Source organism: Alternaria rosae (genome assembly GCF_020736505.1).
Source record: "Alternaria rosae strain MPI-PUGE-AT-0040 chromosome Unknown BKA58scaffold_14, whole genome shotgun sequence".
Lineage (NCBI taxonomy): Eukaryota > Fungi > Ascomycota > Dothideomycetes > Pleosporales > Pleosporaceae > Alternaria > Alternaria rosae.
Window position 1 is genome coordinate 497,643 of NW_025763583.1, and position 26,028 is coordinate 523,670.

The 26,028-nt window shown below is 52.5% G+C and overlaps 12 protein-coding genes across 12 annotated transcripts; 5 read left to right on the forward strand and 7 right to left on the reverse strand.

The window, feature by feature from the left end:
• Positions 1-659: 659 nt before the first annotated feature.
• On the forward strand, positions 660-1,746 carry BKA58DRAFT_326268 (carbon-nitrogen hydrolase; the record flags this gene model as incomplete). Its single annotated transcript, XM_046168050.1, has 3 exons — positions 660-838; positions 901-1,343; positions 1,403-1,746. 3 exons carry the CDS (start codon positions 660-662, stop codon positions 1,744-1,746), a joined length of 966 nt encoding a protein of 321 aa, XP_046020054.1.
• Positions 1,747-2,666: 920 nt separating this feature from the next.
• BKA58DRAFT_71232 (uncharacterized protein) lies at positions 2,667-3,906 on the forward strand. The gene is made up of 3 exons (XM_046175767.1): positions 2,667-3,112; positions 3,169-3,434; positions 3,493-3,906. Exons 1-3 carry the CDS (start codon positions 2,752-2,754, stop codon positions 3,823-3,825), a joined length of 960 nt encoding a protein of 319 aa, XP_046020055.1. The 5' UTR covers positions 2,667-2,751; the 3' UTR covers positions 3,826-3,906.
• An 81-nt stretch (positions 3,907-3,987) lies between these two features.
• Positions 3,988-6,025, reverse strand: BKA58DRAFT_406613 (uncharacterized protein; the record flags this gene model as incomplete). The annotated part of the gene is made up of 5 exons (XM_046171971.1): positions 3,988-4,917; positions 4,999-5,136; positions 5,182-5,663; positions 5,712-5,924; positions 5,971-6,025. 5 exons carry the CDS (start codon positions 6,023-6,025, stop codon positions 3,988-3,990), a joined length of 1,818 nt encoding a protein of 605 aa, XP_046020056.1.
• Positions 6,026-7,585: 1,560 nt separating this feature from the next.
• Positions 7,586-9,376, reverse strand: BKA58DRAFT_445049 (DNA-lyase; the record flags this gene model as incomplete). The annotated part of the gene is made up of 3 exons (XM_046174119.1): positions 7,586-8,579; positions 8,634-8,670; positions 8,746-9,376. The coding sequence occupies 3 exons, from the start codon at positions 9,374-9,376 to the stop codon at positions 7,586-7,588; spliced, it is 1,662 nt and encodes a 553-aa protein (XP_046020057.1).
• A 620-nt stretch (positions 9,377-9,996) lies between these two features.
• BKA58DRAFT_395169 (S-adenosyl-L-methionine-dependent methyltransferase) lies at positions 9,997-11,533 on the forward strand. The gene has a single exon (XM_046171261.1). It carries the CDS (start codon positions 10,151-10,153, stop codon positions 11,309-11,311), a length of 1,161 nt encoding a protein of 386 aa, XP_046020058.1. The 5' UTR covers positions 9,997-10,150; the 3' UTR covers positions 11,312-11,533.
• Positions 11,534-12,986, reverse strand: BKA58DRAFT_395170 (WD40-repeat-containing domain protein). Its single transcript, XM_046171262.1, has one exon. The coding sequence runs from the start codon at positions 12,959-12,961 to the stop codon at positions 11,597-11,599; it is 1,365 nt and encodes a 454-aa protein (XP_046020059.1). The 5' UTR covers positions 12,962-12,986; the 3' UTR covers positions 11,534-11,596.
• Positions 12,987-13,033: 47 nt separating this feature from the next.
• On the forward strand, positions 13,034-17,098 carry BKA58DRAFT_432906 (uncharacterized protein). The gene is made up of 4 exons (XM_046173150.1): positions 13,034-13,556; positions 13,603-14,554; positions 14,911-16,655; positions 16,708-17,098. Exons 1-4 carry the CDS (start codon positions 13,125-13,127, stop codon positions 16,963-16,965), a joined length of 3,387 nt encoding a protein of 1,128 aa, XP_046020060.1. The 5' UTR covers positions 13,034-13,124; the 3' UTR covers positions 16,966-17,098.
• On the reverse strand, positions 17,086-19,643 carry BKA58DRAFT_395175 (Lecithin:cholesterol acyltransferase-domain-containing protein). Its single transcript, XM_046171263.1, has 3 exons — positions 19,148-19,643; positions 17,646-19,056; positions 17,086-17,571 (listed from the first exon to the last, which is right to left on the reverse strand). Exons 1-3 carry the CDS (start codon positions 19,592-19,594, stop codon positions 17,423-17,425), a joined length of 2,007 nt encoding a protein of 668 aa, XP_046020061.1. The 5' UTR covers positions 19,595-19,643; the 3' UTR covers positions 17,086-17,422.
• Positions 19,618-20,561, forward strand: BKA58DRAFT_71323 (acyl-CoA N-acyltransferase). Its single transcript, XM_046175769.1, has 2 exons — positions 19,618-19,939; positions 19,994-20,561. Exons 1-2 carry the CDS (start codon positions 19,709-19,711, stop codon positions 20,408-20,410), a joined length of 648 nt encoding a protein of 215 aa, XP_046020062.1. The 5' UTR covers positions 19,618-19,708; the 3' UTR covers positions 20,411-20,561.
• Positions 20,562-20,712: 151 nt separating this feature from the next.
• On the reverse strand, positions 20,713-22,120 carry BKA58DRAFT_415324 (tRNA synthetases class I-domain-containing protein; the record flags this gene model as incomplete). The annotated part of the gene is made up of 2 exons (XM_046172540.1): positions 20,713-21,780; positions 21,836-22,120. The coding sequence occupies 2 exons, from the start codon at positions 22,118-22,120 to the stop codon at positions 20,713-20,715; spliced, it is 1,353 nt and encodes a 450-aa protein (XP_046020063.1).
• A 588-nt stretch (positions 22,121-22,708) lies between these two features.
• BKA58DRAFT_71372 (RmlC-like cupin domain-containing protein) lies at positions 22,709-24,014 on the reverse strand. Its single transcript, XM_046175770.1, has 3 exons — positions 23,382-24,014; positions 22,945-23,328; positions 22,709-22,893 (listed from the first exon to the last, which is right to left on the reverse strand). The coding sequence occupies exons 1-3, from the start codon at positions 23,703-23,705 to the stop codon at positions 22,795-22,797; spliced, it is 807 nt and encodes a 268-aa protein (XP_046020064.1). The 5' UTR covers positions 23,706-24,014; the 3' UTR covers positions 22,709-22,794.
• Positions 24,015-24,708: 694 nt separating this feature from the next.
• On the reverse strand, positions 24,709-25,937 carry BKA58DRAFT_71513 (uncharacterized protein). Its single transcript, XM_046175773.1, has one exon. The coding sequence runs from the start codon at positions 25,683-25,685 to the stop codon at positions 24,762-24,764; it is 924 nt and encodes a 307-aa protein (XP_046020065.1). The 5' UTR covers positions 25,686-25,937; the 3' UTR covers positions 24,709-24,761.
• Between the last annotated feature and the right edge of the window lie 91 nt (positions 25,938-26,028).

Genomic DNA, 26,028 nt, shown 5'->3' on the forward strand with positions numbered 1-26,028 from the left:
AGTCTGTATTGCTGCCTGAATACTGCCAGCATCTGTCAGAATCGAGGACACCTGCGGTGTCGCGCATGATCCTGAATGACGCTTGTACCTGATGGCCGCAACGTGCCGTTGGCAGGCTCAAGAATGAAGAACGGCATTGAGATTTTTGGAATAGAGTCGATGAATAGAGGAGAAGAGCGGGAAGAGCAGTGCAGTCTGTTCGGGAACCACCCAGGTATATGTGATACTCATCACCCGAGCAATTGGGGCAGTTGCAGAGCAATATGTCCGCGGCTTAGCATTGTTTCGGTCACATCATGCGTCTGTTTGCATCAAGATGACCGTCTATCAACAGAGAAACGCCGAAACCAGAGATAAGGTTGCTGGTTTAGAGATACGTCGACTTCGAAGCTCGCCGAGATGCCTGATTGGACGTGTCTTGGCTATCTAGCGGAAAGGTTCCGTTGCTAGCAGTCAGGAGCCCCGCCTTTCATATTGCTATATAAGATTGGTACACCTCTGTAGCTTTGTGCTCACCTGTCTGGCGGCTGCAGTAATTCCGTCGCTAATGCGAAAGTAAGCTGTACTGTCCTTTGTAATTCCGCAATAAATACCCTCTTCGAAATACAACATAGTCAGATGCCTTCACTATTCTATGCTCAACACACACTGTCCACATCATGTCACATCAGCCAACATCCACTGTTTACGTTGCTGTCGCTCAGTTCGAGCCAGCATGGCTTGACTTGCAAAAGGCTGTCGAGAAGACCTGCCGCTTGATCCGCGAGGCAGCAGAAAACGGCGCAAAACTTGTGTCGTTCCCTGAATGTTGGATTCCAGGCTATCCTGCCTGGATTTGGTACGTTCGCGAATACAGCTGTTCTTCGTAGATTTCCAAAGTATGCTGATATGTAGTGCCAGGACAAGGCCCGTAGACTTCGAGCTCTCAACAGCCTACATGAAGAATTCTCTGCAAGTAGACTCAATCGAGATGCGCCGCATCTGTCAGAGTGCTGCAGACCACCACATTGCCGTTGTGCTTGGGTTCAGCGAGAACTACAAAGGCTCGCTTTATATCTCACAAGCTATCATAAATGCCGAGGGTAGTATTGAAGTCATGCGTCGGAAGCTGAAAGCGACGCACATGGAGAGGACGATATTTGGAGATGCATCTGGCTCTTCTCTCCACAACGTCGTGGAGCTGCCAGACGTTGGACGTGTTGGTGCCCTGGCTTGCTGGGAGCACACGCAACCACTACTTAAATACCACACTTACCATCAAAGAGAAAGTATACATGTTGCTGCGTGGCCGCCGCTGTATGAACACAGTGGCGGTCCAGACTTGTATTCCATGAGCAAAGAAGGTGCGGTACTATATTGTATACGACCATAATAATCCTTAACTAATGTTGTTGGTAACCAGGTGCCCGCAGCCTCTCTCAAGTCTACGCCATGGAGTCGCAATCCTTTGTTTTACATACTACAGCGGTAATGAGTGAGGCAGGCATCGCTACACTACGGACAGCTTCTGGCCTCACCATGAATACCCCTGGTGGAGGTAGCTCAGCTATCTTTGGCCCCGATGGGCGCCTGGTGGCTGATGGTCCTCCAGAGACAGAAGAGGGGTTTATTTACGCGGAACTGCAGCTTGATGATATTTTGAAGGCAAAAAGTTTCTTGGACGTTTGTGGCCATTATAGCCGACCTGATCTATTGTGGCTAGGTGTTGATAAGAAAGAGAAAACACATGTAGCTTTAGAGACATAACTTACAACGTACCTTACGGGCGAGTAACTAGCACCGGCGAGTGACCGATCATCTAACCACCAATTCTTCCGTGGCCGTTAATCCTATCTCTCCCATTCAATTGCACATGACAAATAACAGGTTGTGCCGTTAACGTAGGAAGAAAGTAAACACCCTAGAGCCTATATCATCATTAAGTTCCCCACTTTGCATGTTTCTGTTCTGATGTAGTCTGCGTACCTGTTCAATTCTTTTCTTGTATAAGGTATAGTAGCCTTTATAATCCACGCTCGTCAACCTCCCCCATTCTTCTTTTTACCATCTCTCTCCCAAAACTTGAGCCACTTAATCATCTTTTTCTTTCCGTTGTTTGGGTGCGGTCTCTCATGATGCCGTGCTCCTGGAGGTCGATGGTGTATATCATCAGGGCCATATGCGTCGGATGTTGACTGTCTTCGCGGTGTCTTGATGGAGGCCTCCAGTGGTGTGGCCATTGTGCGGAGGACTGGTAGCAAGTTTGGAGCCTTGTGTGGACTGCGAATCCGCGCAATGAAAGAGTATTGAGAAACAAATAATGAAGCCCCTGGAAGGATGTTCAGACGATTGGTTCTTGTTGTAGAGTGTTCGATGGTGTGTGTTGTCGTAGACAATGGGGAGGAGATCGAAGTAGGTGGATCTCCCGAGCGAAGACGATCATTCAGCCTACGATAACTATTGCGGCAACGCTCCTATAGTATGCATTGAAAAGGTTGTTTTGCAACTGAATCTAGACCTAAATGATTTTTGGAGGCTGATGTGGCTGACCTCCGCGGACGCTCACTGGCTACAAACAAGAGCTTGCTTCCAGAGCTGAAAACCAAGGTTAACCAGGTATGGGCAAAATAGACGACGGCCTCGTAGACACCTTCCAGGCTGAAGTGATAAGACTACTAAGCGCCTTTACCTCACTGAGAGCTGCGAACAAGCTCTTTTAGACTTTTAATATTAGTCCCCATTCCCCTCAGCGTCCCAAATTCCAGTCCGCCTATGTCTGTCGCCCAGTGTGACAATGCGGGAATCCCAGCGGAAGTGCAACCTGTTCGAGATCCTCACGCGATTCCCGAGGACTCCAATCAAATGGACCAGTTTAGGGACGTCCGATCCAGGAGCCAGCATTTGAGAGAAGATCCCCATTTCATTGCCGAATTCCTGGGAAATGACTCCAGCAAAGCTGGCGCGATATTCCGAAGATATGACAAGCTAGCCATATACCGAATACTCCTCTTGAGTAGAGAACTCAGAAGTATGGAGAAGAAACATGAAGCGTGCATGGATGATGGACGGGATCTGGAAGAACCCGAGAGCGAAGACTACGGTGACCGTGTTGGTACCACAATCAAGGAATACTGTATGAGGCTGTTCAACATCCGGTTGAGTGTAAAAGGACGCTGAGATATGTTATAGATGATCTTTTGATCGCTTACAGTCAGGTTCTGCAGCTTGAGCCCCCTGCTGGACGACAAGTCGATGCAATCGATCGATTCGTTTCTAATCCGACATACCACGATAATAAAAGATGGTGGGGTCATAGACTGAAGTATCAAGAACGAATCTTCGGCGGCGAAGACTGCTGCAGAGCGTTCTCAGATCTTATCAGTCTGCACACCATTCCTGAGAACGACCCCTACACATCCAATTTTTTTGATAAGTTCCTTTGGCCCTTCTTCCTGGTATGCGTCCTGCATCTCCTATGTCCATTACTATTCTTCTTCTTGCTCACAATTACAGACACCCGAGTCATCTCTGAAAGCGAAGTATATCAACGAGAAAAAGATGCAACGCTTCATCACGTTTGTAGTCACAGTTATATCGATGATCTACCTTATAGCCCCCATTTGGATTCTGTGGCGGCTGGAAGACCACATGGTTGCCAAATTGGCTACACTCACAGGGTTCGTGTTGGCTTTTGCTGCATGGTTGGGATTTTTTACAGATGCAGCAAGGAAGGAAATCATAGCAGCTACGGCAGCATATTCGGCCGTCCTGGTTGTGTTTGTCAGTCAGCAGAGCTCTGTTAGTGTATTGACGCAAGGCACTGGTACTGTGGTGACACAGAGCTGAGCGGCGAATAAGAGGCACGGAGTTAAGAAACCGTTGGCAATGTTCGTTGTGTTCTTTTTGTATGTTCCTCAAACTCGTTTTCTATTGGGTATCAGTAATGGAATACAATTCTGAAAAATCGGTAGTCCGAATGCATGCAAACTTGATAGTAACACCATCCATTCAGCGCCCCTCCCCCTCAACCCTAACATTCGAAAACGCAACCGCCGGCCCCTCTCCAGCAAGTTTCTCCGCCATACTAACAATAACCTCGTCGGACCAACGAAACGCATCGACCTGATGATAATCCAGAAGAGAATTCAAACTCTTTACTATCCATGCCTGGACTTCCGGTGTGCAGAACTCGTATGCAACGACAAAGCTCAAGCCAGTGTGAAACGCGCCGATCGGTCTGCTGGCCCATGCATCCTCCCATGTTTTGCAAATTTCGACGGCGGCGCAGCGGCATTCGCATTGGAGTTCATAGCGTGCTTGGTCGAAGGGTGGGAGGAGGCGCATTAGGACTTTGTTTGTTAGGATGATGACGGACCAGAAGCAGTTGTAGGCGGTCATGTCGCGCCAGTTGTTGAAGTGGTAGGTTGTTTGTACGGGACTGTTCTTTTCTCTTGCCTGTGTTTCCGAGACAGCGATGCCATTTGTGAGCTTCGTGTTCATGTGTTCGCCTAGACTGCGGAGTGCGTCTTTGAGTTCATATACCTTGTACAGAAGTGTTGTCCGTACAGATTCGTACTGAGATGTGTATGGGTTTGCGCTGATTGGATATGTTGTTTTGACCGGCCGTATGTCTTCTAGGAAGTCGATATCGTCGAAAGAGTCGGTGGAGAAGTCGAGTGATGGGGGCGTGTCGATCAACGGTTTATACAGTTCGCCATTGGAGCTGAACTCAAAGCTCGTAGTTTGGGGCGGTTGCAGGATGCAAGTTTCGTCCAACTCTTTCAGCGTATTGAAGATACCAGGCAACTCGGCCATGTATTGCATCAAGTCGGTATTCAGGCAGTCATCGAAACTGAGCCCGGTCTTGTCGAAAGCGATCTCTCGCCATTCAGGTGATGTGAGAAAACATGGCTTTCGTTCGTATATGCACGTAATAATCTGCCAATGCATTAGTCTTGAGCTAGCTTTCTTGTGTATGCCTGAGTCTTAACCACATCATCGTGACTTGGGTCGACTTACTATTCCGCCTCTATTGAAGCGCAGCATCTCTTTCGTGAAACTGTCGGTATATCTAGAAGGCCCTTGTAATTCCATTAATCGTCCGGCGCCGCCTACGTGCGTCAAGTATCGGTTGCCTGTTCTTGGACCTGCAAAAGCCTGGGAATATTAGTATGGCTACAAGCTCAACCAGGTAAGACTTACTTCTACAAGACCAAGAAGTATTGATGCGCAGAGGGTATTGGGCGACATGCCTAATTGCTGATTTTCGAGGCATCCCTGGAGCGTTTTGATTGCCCGGATATACAACTCTGGCGAAACGATCTCGTCTGCAGTTTTCTTATAGACCAGCGAGGTATGGACGTTGACGAGTACGGTAACTGCTGCATCGAGAGCAGCGTTGTGTCCAATCCTAGCCGGTACTTCTTGGATGAAAGGACCAAACACGGACATGCGGTGCCCAGTACTGCCTGTTGTGGTAGCTGCGATTAAGGAGCGCGCGAGTTGTTGATGCTGCGATGGCGACGGCTGTCTTAGAAAGGGTGACGGTGGACTTGAGCTGATTGAACTTGATCGTGGAGACCTTTTCCGAGGCGTTGAACTCTTGTTCGATATCCTGAATTTGTGGGTGACGGACCCATTGTCGGCAAACTTCTCATTCAATTGCGTTAATTGCCTGTCCGGATCTGTGACAGAATCAGGATCATAGTCGTGTGCACTGAATATCAGCTTACCTGGTGATGCAGTTTCTTCTACAGAGGAGTGCGTGGCGCCTCCACTCAGCCTATGCCCGAGATCTCTGAACGTGTGTCGCGCGGGGGCTCCTGGACATTGCTTTCCATTCTTCTGGCAGTTTAAACAGGTTGGCCAACTTTCGTCTTGATCGTCACTAGTCAGAATGGTTGAGTCGGGGCGTTCTTGTGGAGCTAGCCTTACCGCACTCTGTCCTTAGTCAGGCGTTATCCGCAAGGAAGAGGGCCACAGACGACTTACTAATCTTCCTCTTGCGGCAGATGAGGCACCCAGTGCTTTTCGGAACACCAACCATACTTCCACAATACTGCACTTTCCAAGGATGGCTAACAAGCGAAATGAATGACGCAAAGATGAGACGTAGAAATAGATAGGACTACGAGAAGCTGGAGCTGGATCCTTTGCTGTCAACGCACATCAGTGGCCATATGGCTGCCGAACAATGCTGTGTATGATGTATGCAGACTGCCTGCCTCCGTCAGGCGTCTCGGGGAAGTTCCATACCGTGGCTGCAGGCGAGGCTTAGGTCCACAGGGGTCAATGTTCTGCACCCTGATCTAGCGGTGGACGGATGGCTGAAGAAGACGCTCGTCACCCCACGTGTTCGCGAAATGGAACCTGATCAAGCTAGATTGGACGAAAGGTGGGGTTGATTGGTCAGACTTTATATGAGTCCGGGACGCGACGCACACAGTTGTATGATGAGTGTGCTCTGAGTGGTCGCAGACATGCTCGCCGAGTGTGTTACACATGTCGTCAGACCGCGTATGCAGCTTGTGTAGAGAAGAGACGGAAAGGCAGACTCTGGACTGCAAGCCCTGGTGAGTGATAGGGAACGCCAAGCCGCTAGAACCGAAATAGATCCTCCCACGCCAGAAGCCTTGAACCCTCCAAGAAGCATCAGTATTCCTCTGTATCTGGCCAGTGAGCCGGAACTGTGGCTTGTGTTCCTCTTACTGTTCCTACTTCATGTTACTTCACTACGTGCAGCGTGGACTGCAAGTGATACTGGTGTGGCTGCTTCACCGTACACCTGGGCATCATCTTTTCCATCAGTGTGCAGTAGTAGCATCTCAACGACATGAGACATTCGCTCGGATACTCTTCAGATATTGGCAAATGTGTCACCGGGTGCAATCCTCCATGCGAATGCTACCCAAGCCTCCACGCGTCTTCTCATGACCTGAGCAAAGTGAAGCCTTGCTCCCATACACTGACCACAACCCCACAATTCCCCGAGATCCCTCCGAACAAATCGAATCCCCCAATTCCTACAAACTTCGGGCACAGGTAAGCTTGGCCATCCCTCTTGCCTAATCAGTCATCGAGCTCACTAGCTTAACGGAACGCAAAGTAAGCTTCCCTACGCACTACGCCTTACAAGTTAAATCGGCACACACAAGCTCTCGGCACCCGCGCTCGGCATCTCGGTGACCCAACTAGGGAGTCAGTCCACAGGGTACACCGTAGTATAAGGCGTGCCGATGCATGTCGCGGAGCCAAGTGATGCCTAAGCAACTTGCAGTGCAGTTACGTACGCCTTGTCAGAACTATTGACCGTTCATGATATGTGTCTTGTGACTCCGTATGGTATATACCCAGCATCCCCCCAACGAAGATGCTTTCCATGCAATGAAATTGGGGTATCGCACGAAAACGGCCGAAGCCAAAATCAACTCAAATCAACGCATCTGCAAAGCACTTTTCTCCTGCTCTCATCAGCCCCGTGCCCATCTTCCACCAGACGATCAAAGGGATGACACCAGAGCCGGAACAGTTACCCCGGGGGTAAGATAGTTCACGCGCCACCCATCCCTTCTGATGGCACTACTTGACGTACTCAAGTGGTTGTTTCTCATTCCTCCATGTCCTCCTCATCCTCCTCACTCTCCGCCTTCTTCTTAGTAGCGCGCTTCTTCTTAGGCTTCGCGTCCTTGATCGCCTTGCGCTGGACTTGATCGCCGACGCGCTCGCGCTCAGCGGCGCCTTCGGCTAGAAGCTTTGCTTCCAACTGCTTGAACTCGTCGGAGGTGTTGTCCATGCCGACGAGGCTCTCGAGCATCTTGATCTCGCGTGCCCAGATACCCTTGTCTTCGGTCTTCTTGCCATTGGCATCGACGCTATCTACGGGTGTTTCGAGAACCATGGGGAGGCCGTGGAAGCGCTCGTCGTTCATGAGGTTGTGGAAGGCTTGGAGGCCTAGATATCCGGTGCCGATGCGGGCGTGGAGATCGCGGAAGCTAGACAGTGGGGCTTTGCTGTCGTTGACGTGGAAGGCTTTGAGATACTCTAGCCCGATCTCCTGGTCGAACTTGCCCATAGTCGCGGCAAAGGCTTCAGGGGAACGGAGATCGTAGCCGGCGGCGAAGACGTGACATGTGTCTAGGCAAACACCAACACGACTCTTGTCCTTGATGAGGTTAATGATCGCGGCGATGTCAGCGAATGTACCTCCAATAGTGTTGCCGAGAGTTGCCATTGTCTCAAGTACAGTGACAACGCTACCAGTCGCCGGATCTGCATGTGCTCGGTTGAGATTCTCGGCGATGATGCGAATACCTTCCTCGCGAGTGGTGGCATTGGCATTTCCAGGATGGAAGTTGTAATACCGGATGCCAAGTGCATGGCAGCGTGTCAAGTCGTTGAAGAAGGAGTCGTAGGCCTGCTTCTTGCGAGCGGGATCGGGGTGAGCAAGGTTGACCAGGTAGGAACCGTGGGGCAGACAGCAGTCCGCAGCGTTGATGCCATGGTCCTTGCAGCCCTGAATGAAAAGCGCAGCATGTTCTGGATCCATCTCGATGGTTTCCCATTTGCGTTGGTTCTTCAGGAATAGAGCGAAGGCATTGGCGCTGTAGATGTTAGCGATGACTCAAGATGGTGAGTGTGGAAAGTCGAAAACATACCCGATATATACAAGGTTGATGATGGAGTTGTGTACACCTAAACGATTATTGTCGAGTCCATGTTAGCCAGTGGTCTTCGGAAACAGCAGATGAGAGTGTGATATGGACTAACCTCCGGCGGAGCTGACGTGGGCGCCAATCAGATGCTTAGAGTCTTTGGTGCGATCTGCAAGTGGTGGTAAGATCTTTGCTGTACTGCCTTTGCCCTTTGACCTAGGCTTGGGCTTGGGCTTGGGCTTGTCTTCATGGTCGCTCTCTTCGTTCTTAGCCTTGCTCTTCTTGCCTCGTGTGGTCTTCTTAACGGAGACCTTGGTCATGATCTTGTCATCCCCATCTGCGTTGACCTCAATTTGAGCATCAATTTCGGCTTCAGTTGATTCGTCCTCAGCTACGGTTTTCTTCGTAGCGGCAGTCTTGTTACGTCTTGAGACGGCTTTCTTAGACTTGCCCTCGCCATCACCGCTCTCTTGGGCCATGACTTCATCTTCCACTTCTTCTGTGACCTTTATCTTCTTGGTAGCGCGACGTTTGGGTCGAGGCGACTCGTCGACACCATCAACAGCATCTTCGACGTCGACTTGCTGTGCTCTAGTCCTCTTTGTGCGTGGTGTTGTCTCGGCCTTTCGTTTCTTGCCACTGTCTGCTGGCTGGGGGACGATGGCGGCTTCGGTTGCTGACATGAGGTTATCGGGAGGAGGTGAAAGGGATGAGTCTGAGGTTGCATTAGAGATCTTTCTGGCCATGATTCTTGTAGCCAAAGGCTGATTAGAGTTTGTCAAAGAGGTTGCTAAGGCTCCTGGCGCTCTCGAGGTAGTAAGGAGCGAGGTATGGGAGCGACGAAGGTTGAAGGCTGAAAAGCTTCTTTTGTAGACGGCAAACGGGCGCGCGCAACGAAGGTAAAGGTGAGAGAAGGTGATCAGGGTGTTACTCCTAATAACATTCCTAGGTGACTGTGGATCGGGTGAAGGTCGAGATAGGCTGTACTTTTGTACTTTTAGGTGCTCAGGGGCACGTGGTACCACGTGGGAGTAATTGCGATGCTGATAGTGACTACAATTGCTGGGGTTGCTGAGGAAGGAGCGCGTCGGAAAGGATGGGTATTTCAGGAGGCAACGACTGTTTGTGGTGGCTTTGAAAGAGTGACAAGGGGATGAAAACAGGATACTGAAGGCTTGCTTCGCGAAACTGTGTCTCATACGCGAATAGTAGAATTTGCGCAACTACCATGAGAATGCGTCGGAACTCGCATCAACGTCATGGAACTCATAGGGTGAACGCGACTACGCTAGTCGCGCGCTCACATGTCTTAACCCCGCGGTAAATCCGCTCTGCAACACCAAAAATTATCGTCGCCAGATCCAACAGCCCACACCAATCGATCGCAAGTTCGGCCAGTACCCACACCCGCCAAGCCTACACGCTCGAGCTCGTCGCAGCACTACTCAGATCTCGCGCGATCTCTCTCCGTCAACGAAAAAGCCACTCGACCGCATCAGACCTACCCACAACCACCCACCATGCCGAAAGCAAAGCAAAAGCGCAGCAAAGGCGCGGACAAAGATGCCTCTCCCTACGCGCGCCCCGCCGCCACTTCCGCAAAAGCCTCCGCCGCGCACTCAATCTTTAAGATGGACAAAGACCTCGGCCAGCACATCTTGAAAAACCCCGGTGTCGCAACCGCCATCGTCCAAAAAGCGCACCTGAAACAATCCGATCACGTCCTCGAAGTGGGTCCGGGAACAGGAAACTTGACAGTCTTGATTTTGAAGGCGGCCAAACAAGTAACAGCCGTAGAAATGGATCCCCGTATGGCCGCCGAATTGACAAAACGAGTCCAAGGCAGTCCCGAGGAGAAGCGATTGACGATACGCTTGGGCGATGTGATAAAAGCCGAACTACCTCGTTTCGACGTCTGCATAAGCAACACGCCTTATCAAATTTCCTCACCCTTGGTCTTCAAACTGCTCGCCCTCGCCCACTCACCCCGCTGCTGCATCCTCATGTTTCAGCGCGAATTCGCCATGCGCCTCTTCGCACGTCCAGGCGAGAAACTCTACTCCCGTCTCTCCGTCAACGTGCAGATGTGGAGTAAAGTCTCCCACGTCATGAAAGTAGGCCGCAACAACTTCAACCCGCCGCCGCAGGTCGAGAGCAACGTTGTGCGTATCGAGCCGAAGAACCCACGGCCGCAAATTGCGTATGAGGAGTGGGATGGATTGCTCCGGATATGTTTTGTGCGGAAGAACAGGACGTTGAGGGCGAGTTTTTTGGGTACGGCGGCGGTATTGGAACTGCTAGGGGGGAATTATCGGTTGTGGTGTGCGCAGAACGATATTGCCGTTGATGATTCGCCTGTCGATCCTTCAGAGATCACGGAAGACAACAACGACGAAGCGGACATGGACCTCGATGACGAATTCAAAGGTTTCTCCGACCCCGACGATCCCGACGACGAGCTCCCTGATTTCTTCAAACAACTCCAGGCGGAGAGCAAGAAGAGGGTCAATGGTGTGAACAGGAAGAGGAAGGGGAGGTTGAGCGAGTTGGTCAGGGAGAAGGTGAGGAAGGTGTTGGAAGATGAGACGCAGTTGGCGGATAAGCGGGCGCGGTTGTGTGATGAAGGGGATTTCTTGAAGCTACTCTATGCTTTCAACCAAGAGGGTATACATTTCAGTTAGATGAGTGGATGTGACGGGGGAAGTAAGGGAAGATGGTGGTAGTGCATTTTCATGGCGTTTTCTTTTGACTTGACGCGATTTTGTTCGCAGCATGGGAGGCGTTTGGGGTATACCAAAAAGCATGAGGCGTTTCGATCCTTAACGATTTACGGACAACAGGACCAGGGAGAATCTGTGCTAGCAATCGAACGCTAGTTACTTGGGTATCTAAACTACACCACATCCTATTCAAATCTTTTCATCTTCTTCTTGGCTATTCCCAGACCGCTGTTTGATTGGCCCCTCTCAGCCCTCAGCAAACGGGTTCGGCGGCAAAACATCAGAATCAAATCCATTCGTCTCCTCCCGCTTGATCCCATTTACACCCTCTCCCTCTCCATCCCCATCGACCTTCTCACTCTCTTTCTCCCCATTGACAACTGCTTCACCTTCCTTCGGTCTCCAAAGCCTAATCGTGCGATCCAACCCCGCGCTTACAATCAGCTTCTCAGTCGGATGCGTATGCACACTCAGCACCGCATCGCCATGCCCCTCCAGCCTCTGCAACACATTCTTACTACTAACATCCCACAACACCACCTGCCCCTCTTCATCGCCAGACGCAACGAATGCGTATTCGACACCCTCTTCTTTGCCAGTATACGTGCCAAACGCACCAGACAGCGAGTACTGTTTATTCACATGTCCTTGATACGTTTTCACGCACTTCCCTTTCCCTTCAATGTAGTTCCAAAGGCGGATACACGAGTCTAGTGTCCACGCGAGGATGTATTTGCCGTTTGGCGAGAAGATGACCGAGGAGACGGGGGCGTTGTCTTCATGGACGAGGGTGCGGAGGCACTGGCCTGTTGCTGTGTCCCAGACACGAATCAAGCCGTCGTGCGAACACGACACGATGAGCGTGCCGTCGCGGACAAAGTCTACACTGCCAACAGGGTCGGAGTGCGCTGGCAGAGACCGCATGACGCGCGCGGCGCGGACGTCCCAGAGATAGACTGCTTCGTCGTAGGAGCCTGAGACGAGCATGTTGCCTTTGGGGCTGAAGGCTATGCTGTAGACGTAGTTGTGGTGGCCGATGAAAGGCGTGGGGTGGGCGAGTCCCGTGGTCGTGTCCCAGAGTCTTATGCTCTTATCGTCGGAGCCACTGGCTAGGATCTTGGAGTCGAGAGACCAGCATATCGTGCTTATACCTGCGAGGTGGCCTTCGAGCGTGTGTTCGAGGGCGCCGGTGTGGGCGTCCCAGATCTTGATTGTGCAGTCGGCTGAGGCGCTGGCGATGTAGCGGCCGTCGGGCGAGAATTTGACGCATGATATGGCTTTCTTGTGGCCGCGCAGGATGAGAGTGGGCGCATAGTTTAGAGTGGTGGGTTTTGAGGGTGGGGAGGTGCGGCGCTGGTGCGAGGATGAGGTGCTGGAGCGGCGTGTCCGTGATCGCGAGCGCGAGTAGGAGGGCCGTCTGTCTCTGTATTCGTGTTGGTCGTCGTCGCTGTCTCCTCTGCTGTACCGGCGCGCGGGTCTTTCCGCTATCCTGTAGCTTGGGGAGGCATTGGGCGGCTCGTGGGAGGCGGAGCGTTTGCGTGGCCGTTCATCGTCGTAGCCGTCTTCGTCTTCGCGCCGTCTTTTGGGTGAGGTCGATCGGGTAGCGTCCATTTCCAGTGTGGTAGTTGATTTGATGTTGCGTAGTGAATTGGAACGCGACTGATCGGCAGTGGGAAAGTTAGCGTGCAGGCGGTCCCCAGCATCCCTGCAGCATCTCAGGTACATTTCCTGGGTTGCATCATACCCGTCAGTTTAACTCGCGTCACCCTACACAATGGATTCACAACTCGGCCCACCACCTTCGAGTATACGCATCCTGTCGCTCAATTGCTGGGGCCTCAAGTTCATTTCCAAACTCCGCAATGAGCGCCTTACCGAAATAGGAAATCAGATCGCCGCCGCCAGTCCGCAGCCAGACATTGTAGGGCTCCAGGAGTGCTGGACGCAGCAAGACTACAATGCCATTCGGGAGAAGACACAACATATACTGCCTTATGGCAAGTTCTACCACAGCGGAATCTTTGGTGGTGGTTTAGTCATTCTGTCAAGATGGCCTATTCTCGAGAGCAACATGGTGCGGTATCCTCTGAATGGACGGCCTGCTGCATTCTATCGCGGCGATTGGTTCGTGGGCAAGGGAGTCGCATGTGCGAGGATTCAGATGGGGCCGTCCAAGAGAGACATCGCAGAGGTGTTTTGCACGCATGTTAGTCGCTCTTTCAACCACAAAGTACATATACTGACTTGGGTAGCTTCACGCCCCGTACGAACGCGAACCACACGATTCCTACATCTGCCACCGAACAGCCCAAGCGTGGGAAATCACAAAACTCATGCGCGCAGCGGCTGAACGCGGACATCTCGTCATCGGCATGGGCGACTTCAACATGATCCCCTTATCCCTCGCACACCGCATCATAGAAACGCATTCGCCTGTTCGAGACGTATGGCGCATCCTTCACCCTGAATCCTCCATCGGAGCAGCGAAAGACAAGGTCGAGCAAGTTCGCGGCGTACCAATGCCATCTGCGCAGTTCAATATGACTGTCAATGGAGCAACATGCGATAGTGAGCTGAACTCCTGGCGATGGAACAAAGGACAACAGAGACGTCTCAATAAGGGCGAAAATGTGCAGATAGATCCTGCCGTCCCAGACCCGAACGCGAAGCGACTTGACTACGTCTTCTTCAGCAGCGGTCGATACCACCATCCGGAGACAAAGGAGGAGACAGCGGAGTGGGAGCTCAAGGAAGCCAATGTAGGCATGGCGATGCGTCATCCTACGCTACACTGTTCCTTGAGCGACCATTTCTCTGTCGAAGCGACATTGACGAGAACCTCTACTGATCCATCAGCCATACGGCTATCTCCATGGGCACTGCCTGAGCAATATCTGCCCATCGAGGTCTACGATGAGATCATGGCAACCATACTCAAGTACCAGGTCCGAGAAAGGATCCAGCGCAAGCTGCGCATTGGTCACTTCTTCTACCAGCTCTCTTTCTCCGTTGGCTGTCTGATTGGTGTCTGGTGGTCACCCAAGAACTACGTTGCCTTCATACTGATGCTATTGAGCACGCTGGGATTTAGCGTGGGTGTCATCGATGGATTGATGGGGTTGTTGTTTGTTGGTAGCGAGATGAGGGCACTCAAGGAATTCGAGTGGGAGGTCCGAAATACCAGAGAGCGGGCGCTCGCGAAAGGTGAGGTTTCGAAGATAGATTCTCAGAGTAGTGAGATACCCTTTGCATCGGAGCGGTAGTACTATTCAGATGCAAGATAATAGAGAAGTTGCTCGGTTGATCCACATTATATTTGTGAGTAAGGACGCGTGCACGTGCAGTCGTACAAACGCGACATGGGAGTCGGGTGCTTGGCCTCCATCCATGGACCATCACTCCAAACCTCACCACTCCCACTATCAAACTTCATACACCAAAAACCCATCTCCGCCACTCATTTTTTAATCACGGCAACTACGCGACAATACCAAAACCTCTTCCCGCATCAAAGCTCGCATACGACTCGACCCTCCAACGCGCGGCTCCGAAGTCCGCAGCCCTCGCGATGAGCGAATCCCAGCCACAGCAGGCCAGCGGCGGCCAGCAGCAAGGTCAACAGCTGCTACGCCCCGATGACATCCTCAAGCTACAATGTCTTCCCGAAGACGAGAAGCAGAAGTACCGCTTGATCATGCAGAGCTCTTGGAACATCTTCAACAACAACCCGCAGGGCAGCCAGGAGAATACCACGGCGCGTCAGAAGCTGACGGACTGGTCGCAAAAGTTCATCGCGCGCGAACGCCAATATCGCGCAAAGATGAAGGCACAACAGCAACAGGGAAATCAGAATCAAGGACAAGCTGGACAGTCAAGTGCAGCCGGCCAGCAGAACCCCAACGCGGTCAAGCAGGAAGGGGGTCAAGGTCCCAATGGAGGAGCTGGTGGTGCCGGCGCGCAACCCAACCAGCAAAACCAAGGACAACAGCCCAACCAAGGCCAGAACCCAGGGCGCGGCCAGGTTGATCCTGCCATCGTCAAGCATGTCCACGAGTTCCCCATGCAGGGACCTACGAATGGACCGGCGCCAGGCACACCCGAGTACGAAACCAAAATCAAGGAGTACCGGTCTGGTTATCTGAACATGCTTGCCAAACAAGCTTCCTTTAACGAACAGAGACGGAGACTTGTTCATCAGCTTACCGAAAGGCAGAACAATGGGCAGGAACTACCTCAGGAGCAGCTCATGATGAAGGCCAATATTGAGAAGGAGTCTGCCAAGATTAAGGCTCAGATTGACAAGTTCCGTGCCATGCAGAAGCAGTGGAAGGAGGAGCGCGAGGGAAATGCGCAGGGCCAGGCTCAGGCGCAACCTCAGGGCCAGAACACAGCGCAATCGCCCCCACAGCAGCAACAGCAGCAGCAACCGCCGCAACAACAGCCCCAAGCGCCTCAGCGCCAGCCTTCACAACCTAGCATGCCAGCGCAGCCCCAAGTGAAAGAGGAGCCGCAGATCAAGATTGAGGGCGGACAGACACTACAACCACAACCCCAACAACAATCGCAAACCCAATCCCAACCCCAACCTCAGTTCAACATGCAGGCAAATCAAGGGAACCACCAGCAGGGCCCGCCGCAACAGCAACATAATCAACAACACAACCAGCAGATGCCGCCTTCACTTCCGCAGCAGCAACAAATGCAGCAAGGACAGCAGCAAGCTAGACCTCCGCCAGGGCCTCATGCGCAGACAATGCCTCCGAACCAGATGCCGCAATTTGCGCAGGGACAACAGCAACAGAACTTTCACCAGCAACAACAGCAGCGACCTCAGATCAACCCCATGCAAGCGAACGCGCACCAGCAGAGCAATTCACCACACCCGCAATCCGCCGCCTCCAACGCGCCCGGCCCACCAATCCCTCTCTCTCACAGCGCCGCCGTCAGCGCCGCAAACCGTTCCTACACCGATCCGCAACGCACAAACACACCCATGCAGCAAGGCGGACAAGGCGGCAACTTTGGGAGTCGCGAGCGCGAGCAGCTCAACAACCCCAAGATGCCTATCCCACGCCATCTCAACGTGACCTCACCACAGGCCGTCCACATGGGCCAATCTCGACCTACTATGAGCGGCCCTACCAACGGCGCGCCAGGACCCATGGGCCAGCCCGTTATCCCGCGTCCACCCCCCTTCCAGCTCGAAGGTGAAGGCGACCGCGTGCTCAGCAAGCGGAAGCTAGATGAGCTCGTAAGACAGGTAACCGGTGGATCAGAAGAGGCCTTGACACCAGAAGTCGAAGAGGTAAGTCGCATGTCCTTTATACCCTCAAACACAATGTCTAACCACTCCGCAGGCCGTCCTCCAACTCGCCGACGACTTCGTCGACAACGTCATCAGCAACGCGTGCAAGCTTAGCAAGCTTCGCGACTCGCCCCAGCTTGATATCCGCGATATTCAAGTCATACTCGAGCGCAATTACAATATCCGTATTCCAGGATATGCGTCGGATGAGGTTAGGACGGTGCGCAAGATTGTTCCTGCGCAGGGCTGGGCGAACAAGATGAGTGCGGTTAATGCGGCGAAGGTTATGGGTGGGAAGGCGGACTTTTAGTCTGGGTCTGAGGGGGAGGTAGAGGAGGAGGGAATGGGGGTAGTGGAGGAGGAGGGAGAGGCAATAGTAGAAGAGGAGGAAAACCATCATTATCCTATTGCTGCAGAAAGCGAAAACGATGGAGAAGGAGAAGGAGAAGGAGAACAAGCTCCCAACACAGATTCACCAGGCCAAGTACCCGAACAACAGCATTAGCTTGGAGGACACCGTCTCTTAACTTAGCATAGTGGAAACACGGTTGTCCAACCTGGTCTCCTGGGTGAGAAAGATGGATAAGAGTGTAGTGAGTGGTAAACAGTAGTCTATGGTATCATTCCCAAGGTCTCTAGCAATCGATCAGTCGATCAGTCTGATCTGAGCCGTCCACCTCTATCCATGCCCAACATCATCTCCCTACCCAGGATCGTCATCGCTGTCATCGCTAGTCATATAAACAACCCCCCTTTCCTCCAGGACCTCAGTCTTCCTCCTCATATATCTTAACCTTCTCAGCATACTCCCTAATATTAGAATGAATAGTATCCTGAATCAACTCGCCCCTTCCACCGGCGACCTGCAGAATGAGATCGTTGAGCGACATTCTGCCTAGGATGTCTACGTGATCCGCTATTTCACATGAATCGTTAGCATGAATCCAAAATCAGAAGAAAGCGAGGGAGAGAGGGATAGAGAAGACATACCAGTATTAGGTCCCCCCCTCGGACTAAAGCGATCAGGCTCATGCTTCATCTCAAACGTCGTCACCTTCACCCCGGCGGGATTATACCTCTTCATCTTCCACCCCTTCGTGCACATATACCCACTCGACAACAGATTAACCGTGCCATCCCCCTCGCCCATGACAACGCCATGATCTACATTGCCCTCCTGCTGGGTAAACATCGTGTCGAGGGTAACATTCAACCCTGACAACGGATCATCATCACTGCGGTAATAATACGCACGTTCCGTATCTTTACCTACACCGTAGAAACAGTAAATCTTCAAGTTGGGAGCGAGTGGCAACCGGGTCTCGAGGGGGTTCACCCATTTCGCGGGAAGGAACTGGTTGTCTTCGACGTGTTTGGTCGTGTGGGCAACGCCGTGGGAGTAGGAAGTTTGAATCATTTTCTTGAACCAGGGCTCCGTATTGCGGAAGAGAAAGGGGAGACTATCATCCACAGTGATATTCTTCTGCGTCATCGTGCTGTTTGCATTTCGGAACCGGATGAACGGGCCAAACGTTACGTTTTGGCCTGGTAAGTCGTCGGGCGCGCCGGTCTCGTCGCCCCAGACGGCGTTACCGCCGAGGGGCAGCATGGAAGAGAGACCGGGCATTGCGCGGAAGATCTCGGCGCGTTCGTAGCGCGAGAGAAAGCGTTCGAGGCCGTAGACGGCGAAGGCGTTGAGTTGGGCCGTGTCTTTCATTTCGCCGGAGAGGACGGCGGGCATGTCTTTTAGGGCGCCGAGCATGCAGCCGCTGATGTTGATCCAGCTGTCGATGTATTCGTCGACCCAGTTTGGGCCGCCGTTGCCGTAACCTTCTGCTTCGACCCAGTGGAGGAAGTAGTAGAGAACCTGTGAGCCCATGGAATGGGAGAGCAGGACGACTTTCTTATCAGACACGCGCACGGCGACTTCGATGTGCGACTTGAGGCGCGTGAAATACTGGTCGCGTATCTCATAGTTCATGTATGACATGCGCCAGTCGTAGGCTGCTGTGAAGGCGTTGCCTGGATCATACCCGATGGTAGCGAGGTTCTCCAGAATCTTATTCCATATCCAATAGCCTGTTATGAAGAAGTCGGCTGCGTCGAAACCTTGAGCTGCTCGTAGCTTCACGCCCGGTGGATCGAGACCGCTGTCTTTGTCGAGCATGATATGTCGTTTCCATTGCGCCTTATCCAGGACAAGCGCGCGCATCATTGTCCATGATCCCCATAGTCTCTTGCGGAAGTATTGTCTTGACTCTTCTTCTGTGCCCCAAGATTCAAGACCCGTCGAGATGACACCGGGGATCATGATAACAGGGTGTTTGGCTTTGATGCCTTGTTTCTGCGCGTGCAGACCAACGGCGAAGGAATCGTAGTTTACGGCGTCTTTTTCTGATTTCTACTGAGTTGGGGCAGTCAGCCTCGATTCCTCTGGATGCGCAGGGTCTCCCATTCAGTCCTCCTATGGAGGGAGCGGAAGTCGCGCGTACCTGCATCTGCTGCGCGCTCTTCACAAAGTTGTCTGGCAGCGCCTCCATGATGCTCTCCAAGTTGACGCCCTCCAAACTACTCAGATCAATCATGTCATTACTGCTCGCAAAGAAGCCCGCCAGCAACAACCCGAATATGCCTCCCAGACCAAACACCCAGAAGTTTCTCCGTTTCTTATGTTGCCCCCTCTTCTTGAGCGTCTGTAACTGCTCCGCGGTAATCAGGCGCAAGTTCGCAGGACGTTTGAATTTCCCATCCGGTCCGGGAGAAGGTTCGCGGGATAGTTCGGGCGTCGAGATCTCGCTATCGTCGCCACCGCCGCCACCGCCGAAGCGGCGTCTCAGGAAAGACATGAACGAAGTGTTGTCAAAATATCCTACGCGGGGTTGTACGAGGAAGCGGGAGCGACTGCCACGAGATTGTTTTTGGTTATCGTCCCTCGGCATGTGACGGAATGATCGGCACAAGGATGCACGAGAAAGCACGTTCCTGACACGGCGGGCCAAGCCGGCCGCTATGAGGGGCTTCGCATACGCGCATTGCTCTCCTTCCCACGCGCCATGGCCAACAATGAAGATGGCGACGTCACAGTTGATGCGACGGCGACGGCGACACCCTCGACCAAACAGCTGAAAGAACCCGACGACCTCCAATATGTCCAATACGAACCCTCGAAAGAAGAGCGATACCTCCCCGCTATCCGCCAACTAATCTCTAAAGACCTGTCTGAGCCATACAGTATCTATGTATACCGGTACTTCTTATACCAATGGGGTGATTTATGCTACATGGTACTTCCCCATCCTCCCCTCCCCAGAACACTCTCTCTAACGCTCAAACCCTAGGCCCTCTCTCCCACAAACACTCTCATCGGCGTGATAACCTGCAAACTCGAACCCCACCGCAGCGGTACCTACCGCGGTTACATCGCCATGCTCGCCACGCAAGAAGAGTACCGCGGCCGCGGCATAGCCACGCAGCTTGTTCGCCTCGCCATCGATGCCATGACTGCGCGCGACGCCGACGAGATCGTCCTAGAGACCGAGGTGTCGAATACTGCGAGTTTGAAATTGTATGAGAGGTTGGGGTTTATAAGGAGTAAGCGATTGCATCGGTATTATTTGAATGGGAATGCGGCGTTTAGGTTGATCTTGTATTTGAAGGAGGGGACGGCGTTGAAGAGACCGGAGCATGGGGGGCATGGGGAGATGGGTGGGGTGCCAGAGATGAGAAGGGTGGACGAGGCGGAGCTGTATTCTTGAGGGGAAGGGTGGGGATGCTTGGACAGATATTCACAGGGATGGGGAAAGGTGCGAAGCCAGCTGCTTCGAGGACAGGCTGGTAGCACTGGCGGCTTTGGAAGAGCAAGGGGACCAACGGCTGTTGGATGTGGAAGTTTGTGACAGTCTCTTCTAGGCTGCTTGGGGGACGAGGAATTTGCACCAGCCAGAGCATGTTGCCATCACTAATAAAATCAGAGATATGCTGCAGACATAGGCAATCGGCGGACGCAACTCGTATGCTCCATCTACGCGGTATCACTAAACATCTCCATCCAACCCATCTACTTCTTCTCCTCCAAACTCAGTCCCTCAATAGCCTTATCCCCGCCCTCAGTGCCAACATCAACCTTCGCCTTATCCTCACCCTCAACATGCCCATCAGGCTTAGCCTCAACATTCCTCTGCTTCGGGTGGAAAGTACCCTTATTCTTAACCTTCTTCTCTTTCTTAACCACGGGCGGCGGCGGGTAAGCCTTCTGCTCGATATCCTTCCACGCCTGGTTCCCCTGGAACTCCTTCTGCACTGGCTCAAGAAGGGCATTGAGCGCCTCTGTAACAGCAGGCTTGAGATCCTGGGGTGTGAGAATGTCGTTTGCGTAGTCTTCTTGCATCTTCTTGATATCGGTGTAGGTAAGGGGTTCGGCATCGCGGCGCTTGACAACGAATTTGGGCTCGCCGTAGTTGAGGTGGCTGGCGGGGAGGAGGACGTATTCGACGAAGCTTAGGACGCCGTTTTCTTCGACGACCTTGGGCGCGGCGTGCGCTTTCTTGAGCTTGCGCTTTACTACGTCTGCGTCGTCTAGCACGTCGATTTTGGAGTCTGGGTCGGACGAGCTCATCTTTCCTCCTTGTAGACCGGGAACCATAGGGTTCATCAAGTGGGCGCGCTCTTTGTAGCCGATCTTGGGGAGCACGTCTTTTGCGAGCGCGAAAATCTTGCGTTGGTCTACGCCTCCGAATTGGACGTCTACGTCGAGGTACTGCTCGTCGAGGGCTTGCATAAGTGGGTAGATGAGGCCACTCAAGGGCGCGTTCTCGGTTTGCTTGACGACTTCTGCGCCGGCTTTCTTTGCTGCTGCTTCGCTTGTTATACTTGCTAGTCTAAGCAGGTCCATGGTGTAGTCCGAGTTCAACTCATAGCTTGATCCCAGCACGAACTCTAGCTTGTCGATTGGCACCTTGACGGCCTTGAGTAGCGCGGTGATGGTGTAGCGGTAGTATTCTGCGCGGAACTTGACGAGCTCGATGGGCGCTTTTAGGTTGTCGAGGAAACCGTGAATATCTGCGAGAAGGATCTTGACGTGGCAGCCTGCAGCGAGGAACTGCGCGAGCTTGAGGATAGGTACAAACTACAGCATATGTCGTTAGCAGTGCACGCGACCGTATCTCGCGATGTAAACATACGTAACCGCAGTGTGGCCGTCCTGTTGTCGCAGTACCCCAGTAAACCTTCAAGTGTCCTTGCTTCTTCAGCGCCTCGTCCATGATTTCTGGGTTCAAGACCTCCGCCAGATTGACCTTGATGAGCGCCATCTTTTCTTCCTCGGACATGTTCCCGCCGGGGTTGACGAACGAAGCCGCCTGGGCTTTTTGTAATCTTGACTTTGCATCCTTGAGTTGTGTTTGCGCTTCTTCGATTCTCTTCTCAATGTCCGCGATTTCCTGCTGGATTGCCGCGGGGTCTGCCATTGTGTCGGCCGTGGTGGGGTACGAGGGGCAGCTTGTGTGCCAATTGACTTGAGACCGAAAGGAGAATAATAGAGTGATTTGGAGAAAGTAGGAGTGTGCAAGAATAAAGATTTAAGGCTGTCTTTATCAAGCTCAGTCGAAGCGTGCGAGTGGTTGGTTTGTCTTGCGCCCTGCGCCCAACTGGATGAGTCGTTGCGGGGCCGGGAACAGTCACCAGAATAACATTTCCAGGGTCCAGTACCCTCGAGCCAGCTCGGGTCAACTCTCCACCATATATTGACAGTCACATTTTTTTTGCTCTTTCCGCGTTCACGAATTGTCCCTTAGATTACCTAGACCTCACTTTCTCGTTATATCCAGTTTTCGTAGAAGTTTACCTCCGACAAAGCCGACCGCAGATCCAGGCGCGTGTACGAGACAAACACTCCCGCATGACAAAAGGCAGTAGTTCTAATAAACAAGTGTTTTCTATTCGCTTGTATAAGGAGTGTATAGCTAAGTGACAAACGAAATCAAGGTAAATCCACAAAGAAGTAAAACCAATAAGTGCTGCCCACCAATCGCTCAAAGAATCCGAATCACGCCGTCGCTATGTATGCTGCATTCGAAGATGTCGTCGTGCCATATTAAACCATCCCAGTCTCGCTCAACGTGTTACGACTTCCCCGGTGAATTTACTGTCCACACTTAGCCATGCAAGCTCTGGCATCACGGGCAAGGTTGGCAGGAAGAGAAGCACCGAACTCGTCGATGTTCTTGCTGTTGATTTGACCCTTTTCTCATGTTAGCACAAACTCCACACCATTCTGACAAATGTAACCTACCGGGAAACCAAGCGTAGCATCCACAACCTCCGAGTTAAGAGCAAAGAAGTTCTGCGCAATCTGGCTAGTACCAGGGTCCTCGGAGTTGAGCGCGGCCACAAAAGTCGCCGGCTTGCAGTTGTTGTTGAACTGGTAGTGGATGGAGCCCTGGGGGAACACGGTAGCCTCGAAGGCGTTGAGGTATCCGGCGACTTCTGGGTTCTGCTTGGGTCCAACGAGGGCGTTTTCGAGGACGAAACCGAATTCCATCTTCTCGCCTTCAACAAGGGTGAGCATCTCGGTGGCACGAGGGTGGACGTGGGGAGTGTTGATGCCGCAGGGTTCGAGGAAACCAACGGTGGTGGAGATGCCGAGACCGGTCAGGATGGGGAAGTTTCCGATGTTCTGGGGAGGGGATTAGTATAAGGTTTGTTGATTACAGGAATGAGGAGACTTACAGCTGCGACCGCAACGCCACCCTCTGCGCCAGGAGCTGGCTTCGCATTCCTGTCGAAAGTGAAGACGGTCGCCTTGCGGAGGTCGTCTCCCTTCAGGAGCTCAGGACCTTCAGGGCCTTCTCCAACAGTCAAAAGCCTTTGGAAGCGCTTGATAGCCGTAGGAGCAGTCAGGAGGTCGTCGAAAATGTCAGGCGTCGAAGCAGGTGCGGCCGGGGCAGCAGGAGTGGAAGTAGCATTGTCCTGTCTCGCATGGATATGCTGAGGGAGAGCCTGAACGGCACCGAGAGCGAGCGAAGCGACCACGATGTTGGTGATGGTGAGCATGATTACTGATTAAGAAGCGAAGGCTTGGGTAGACAGTCAGGAAACAAGGAGATAATGGAAAGTAAAGAGGAAAAGATGAGATGGTAGTATGGTTTCTTGGTTGTTGTGTAAGGGGATGATTCTCCAACTGGGTGTTCTACGCTGCTTTACTTATACCTCCATTGTTCTCATCGGTCTTACCAGCACCATCAGCTGTCCTAGACGGAAGTCACGGTTCCGGAGGGCTGTACAGTACGTTGTTGACGCTTGCCGACTAATTGTGTACTTTCTTCAGCGACGGATGCGATATGCTTAGACATCCTGGGGTCAAGAATAATCATTGGCTGGGATCTGAAGTCGGTGCGACTATGTCTGGCGGTCCGTCAGCCTTACAGCGGGAGCGCTGATGGGGCGTAGATCTTGTGCGGGGCGGTGCATTTCGGCGTCGCTTGCACGAAATAGATGGGACAAAGGATGGAAATTACTTCTTGACGCTTGCGCTGATGAAGCTGAAACGACTAGAAAACGTGACCGTGCGAAGGGATGATGATGCGTGTGCAATCTACCGGTAAACGTTCACATAGTGAGGCTAGCCTTGGGGTAGTCTCGCGCGAGATGAGCTGCTTTCTGTGACTGCGGTCATTCGACTAGGCGCAAAGAACGGGAGGGCGAGCATCCGCGTCCTTCGAAAATGCGTGTTGCCCTAACAGCTGGCAGTGCGTGGATTTGGTCGCGTGCAAGTGGCCGTCAGCTTCCGTGGTTGACGCCTGCGCAGGTGGGCCTTCTGTTTACCTAAGGATGGCTAAGTTTAGCCCGTACTGACTCGCGAGACCAACGCGTCTCTAAGAACAAACTGCAACAAAGCCAGAGCTTAGACGCAGGTGAATTTCAAATTCGCACCTAGGCCATGTCTCACGGTCTGGCGGGTGCTGAGCAATGTGCAGGTAAAAACAGATGCATTCAGAAAATAGTACGCTACGCTAAATCCAACAGTCGACAGCAAGCGTGTCGCTCGGGAACGCAATGAGCTAAGAAAACAGCCGTCAGGTCATGGTCATGGCCTCTAAGATTCGTGAATCATAATTCTGACACTTGGTCAGACTCGAACTCCATGTCCATCATGTTGTGCCCTCCCCAAAACGGCAGTTCATCTAGAGTGAAGGCGTCATCACTGGGGATGGATGGCGGCCCCTTCGAGTGTAGCACTCTTCCTTCGTCAGGTTCTTCAACCTCCGCAATGTTATTCGTGTTCGAGAAGCCGCGGTCTACGAAGATGAGGGATTCTCTTCTAGGCCCACGTACGCGGCGTCGCAGTCGGCGAGCGCCCTGGTCCAGGTCGTCGAGAGGGTCGTTGTCGGAGTAGCTGCTATCTCCTTCCACGCTCTGGCTGTGGCTGCGCTTGAAGATGCCTGCGCTCCATCGTTTCTTCTTCTTAAGGTAAATGCGCTCCCTTTCCTCGTCTTCTGAACTGTCTTCTTCGAGTTGTAACTCGTTCATTCTGGCGAATATTGCTGCCTTTGTGCCGCTCCTTTCGCTTCTTGCGTCTTCGCAATGATCCGGTCGCACTACCTCTACGTCACAGTCGTAGCCTGGATCGCTGTCCAGTTCTTCGAGTACGAATTGGGCTTTCTCTACCCGACGCATCGGTATCTCCTCTTCTTGTTCACTTTCTTGATCCGATTCGCAATCCTCCTCAGAGTCGGTCTCGTATTCAGATCCCTCCAACGTTGTTGCCGGATAAGCTCTGTCAGACTCTGACGACATACGCGAAGATGCCGGGCACGATTGCGGGCGTGTGAAGCTGAAGTGATAGTCGTGTCCGGTCGGTTCAATGTACTCCAGTGGAGGTGTCTGGATGAAGTTGCTTACGCGCCGGTGTACTGGAGAGGTTTGGAATTTTGGTGGCGGGAAGCGACTATGTGTATGGGGAGTAGGCGTCATGGGTGGTGATTGCGGATGGCCGTTGAGCGCAGCGGCTGGCAATTCGTGGTGTGTTGCCATAGCCAGGAGGGTGTCGTGGTGATTTGACGGGGAAAGTTGCGTCAGGCTTGCTTGCAGCCAATTGCGATCGCGTACGTATCGATGATCTTTTCAGGTATCTATGCTGACTTCTTAAGGGATCAAAGTCCGACAGGCGTGTCTAATCTTTGAAATACGGAAGAGGAGTTGCGTCGACTGTATCATTCTGGAGGTGGCCCGGGTGTGTTTTACTGGGATATCTGAGCGGCGAGCTCGAGCGGAGAGGTGGAGAGTTTTGACAAGTCGAACCCTGCAACGCCTTGGCTTATCGTGCAGGTAGAATTGGAGTACTATAGGCAGCAATGCAGGTAGCGTAGCTCGCAGA